This window comes from Physeter macrocephalus, chromosome 9 (assembly GCF_002837175.3).
Source record: "Physeter macrocephalus isolate SW-GA chromosome 9, ASM283717v5, whole genome shotgun sequence".
NCBI lineage: Eukaryota > Metazoa > Chordata > Mammalia > Artiodactyla > Physeteridae > Physeter > Physeter macrocephalus.
Genome location: NC_041222.1, coordinates 4,924,682 through 4,927,649, shown reverse-complemented (window position 1 = coordinate 4,927,649; position 2,968 = coordinate 4,924,682). Strand labels below are relative to the sequence as shown.

The 2,968-nt window shown below is 41.3% G+C and overlaps 1 protein-coding gene across 8 annotated transcripts in view; it reads left to right on the top strand.

Annotated features, from left to right (window-relative positions):
- CNTRL (centriolin) overlaps window positions 1-2,968 on the top strand; it is a 90,330-nt gene that overhangs the window by 43,181 nt on the left and 44,181 nt on the right. For all 8 annotated transcript variants that reach the window (XM_028493573.2, XM_028493574.2, XM_055086997.1 and 5 more), the window contains one exon: window positions 2,541-2,717. In XM_028493573.2, coding sequence (XP_028349374.1) covers window positions 2,541-2,717 — 177 coding nt within the window. The remainder of the gene's footprint in view (window positions 1-2,540; window positions 2,718-2,968) is intronic.

The window sequence follows — 2,968 nt, the reverse complement described above, 5'->3', positions numbered from 1 at the left end:
ACGCGGGCCTCTCACTGCTGTGGCCTCTCCCGTTGCGGAGCACAGGCCCCGGACGCGCAGGCTCAGCGGCCATGGCTCACGGGCCCAGCCGCTCCGTGGCATGTGGGATCCCCCCAGACCGGGGCACGAACCCGTGTCCCCCACATCGGCAGGCGGACTCCCAACCACTGCGCCACCAGGGAAGCCCCCTCTTGGGGGATATTGAGGTGGTTTCCATTCTTTTGCTATTACAATATTGAGAGTGACGTTCTTACACACATCCTGAGCATGGGGACTGTGTTCACAGTGGAACTGTGAGTCAGAGTGTACGTGCCTTTTCAGCTTCACTAGATATTGTCAAATTACTGTCCATAGTGATTTGGTGAATTTCTGTTCCCCCTCAGCAGTGTGAAGGGCTACCATTACACCACATCCTTGACATCACCTTAATGTTATCTAACTTTTATTTTGTAATTCTTAATTTTGAAATAATTTCAAGCTTACAGGAGAGTTGCAAGAATAGCTCACTATACCCTCTATTCAGAGTCACCAATTAATATTTTGCCACATTTGCTTTATCTCTCTCAAATAATTTTACATGATTTTATATACATTTATATATAAAATTTTTTCCTAATCATTTTAGAATTAATGGACATCAATGCTGTTTAGCTTCTAAATATTTCAGTATGTGTTTCCTAAGAACAAGGACATTTTCTAAGATAAACACAGAATAAAGATCAAATTCAGGAAATTTAACATTTTGTCAGACTTAGTGTTTGCCAATGTGCTGAGTTTGAAATGATGTCTTTTTATTATGAAAATTTTTACATTTACAGGAAAGTTGAAAGAATAATTCATTGAGCATCTATGTGCTCTCTTAGATTCAACAAATATTTTTCTATATCTGTTTTTTTTGCTGGGTCATTTAAAAATTGCAGATGTTATGACATCATCCCTTCAGTACATATCTCTTAAAAATGAGGACATTTTCCTACATCAGTGCAATACCATTATTATACCTAGGAACATTAACAGCACTTCCCTAATATCATCTAATATCTAAGCCATATTCACATTTTCCCAATTGTGCCAAGAATGTCTTTTATGGCGTGTGTGTGTGTGTGTGTGTGTGTGTGTGTGTGTGTGTGTGTGTGTGTGTGTGTGTAGAATCCAGCTGGTAGTTCTGTAGAGTGTCCCACGTTCTGGATTTATCTGATTGTTTGTTTAACTTGTTTCTCTATGCTCTGTGCAAAATTATGTCTTGTTTTAACTGCATTTTCACTTGATTACTGGAGAGGTTAAGTACTTTTCATCTGTTTATTTGCCATTCAGTTTTTCTCTTCAGTGAAATCCCTATTCATATTCTTTGCCCATTTTTTCCATTGGATTGTCTGTCTTTTTCTTAATGATTTGTAGGAACTTTTTATATATTCTGGATGTTAATCCTCTGTTGGTTATATGTAGCGTCTGCATTTTGGACAAGCAACCCATATGATTCAGATGCCAGGTGGTCTTTTGATCACTTACTGAGAAACTCTTCTATAGAAGTTCTTATCACAGGATTCTCCTTTTTAATCAGAATAGTTTAATCGAATTCTTCAAGATCCCAAATAAACAGATGAAAGCTATAATGTTTAATCATAAAAAAATGAATAGGCTAAAATAAATCAGAACTCTGGTATGCTAATCAATAGGTACTTATATTCTTGTTAACACTCGTTTAAGTTTCTCTGTCATCCTCAATATTAGAGAGTGCTAGTCCCGTTTTGTTCTTCTGATAAGTGAACATACTATGGTTTAATAGGAAGAGTGTGCGCTTTGGAGTCAGAAATCTCAGTTCATATTCTGACTCTGTCCTTTTAGCTGTACAGCTCTGTGCTGTTTACTTAGATCTTCATTCTCCATTTCCTCATCTATAAAACGGGGATAATACCTTGCCTTACACAGTTACTGTGAGGATGTAATTAAATAATGAATATGGGGCTTCCCTGGTGGCGCAGTGGTTGAGAATCTGCCTGACGATGCAGGGGACACGGGTTCATGCCCCGGTCCGGGAAGATCCCACATGCCGCGCAATGGCTGGGCCCATGAGCCGTGGCCACTGAGCCTGTGCATCCAGAGCCTGTGCTCCGCAACGGGAGAGGCCACAACAGTGAGAGGCCCGCGTACCACACACACACACACACAAATAATAATAATAATGAATGTGAAAACGTTTATTCCAGTGTCTGAAGAAAAATAGGCCTCAAATTTTATCCTCCTCTCTTTTTTTCTTCTTATGAATACATAAGACTCGTTTAAAGTATCACACAACTGGTTACTTTGGAAAACATGTTGTAGCTTACTGATTTTTCTGATTACATTTAGTCAGTGTTTTTGTTTTCCAGCCTGGATTCACACAGCCTGCAGCTTCATCGTATTGCCATTGAATACTCTCTGTGCCTGGCCAGCACTGGCTAGCCAGCATTTGCTTTAAGTGCTCAAGTTACTTATAATGACTTGCAGATGCTTAAGCAGCACAGTGAGGGTTCTGTACTTAAAACACTGAATCCTTGCAGGAGCTGGCAGAGCTGGAAAGCGCCCTTCAGGAGCAGCATGAGGTGAATGCATCCCTGCAGCAGACCCAAGGAGACCTCAGTGCCTACGAGGCCGAGCTAGAGGCTCAGTTAAAAAAAAAGGATGCCGAAGCCACCCAGCTCAAAGAAGAGTTGGAAAAACTAACAAGGCTCAGCCAGGTAAGTAAGAGCACAAAGCCATCTAGAAACCAAGTAGGCTGGGCCTTAACATAACAGCTTTCTTTTAATTTAATTAAACACTTTTTAATATTAAACACTTTTTTTTTTTTTTTTTTTTTTTTTTTTTTTGTGGTACGCGGGCCTCCCTCTGCTGTGGCCTCTCCCGTTGCGGAGCACAGGCTCCGGACGCGCAGCCCCAGCGGCCATGGCTCACGGGCCCAGCCGCTCCGCGGCATGTGGGATCTTCCCAG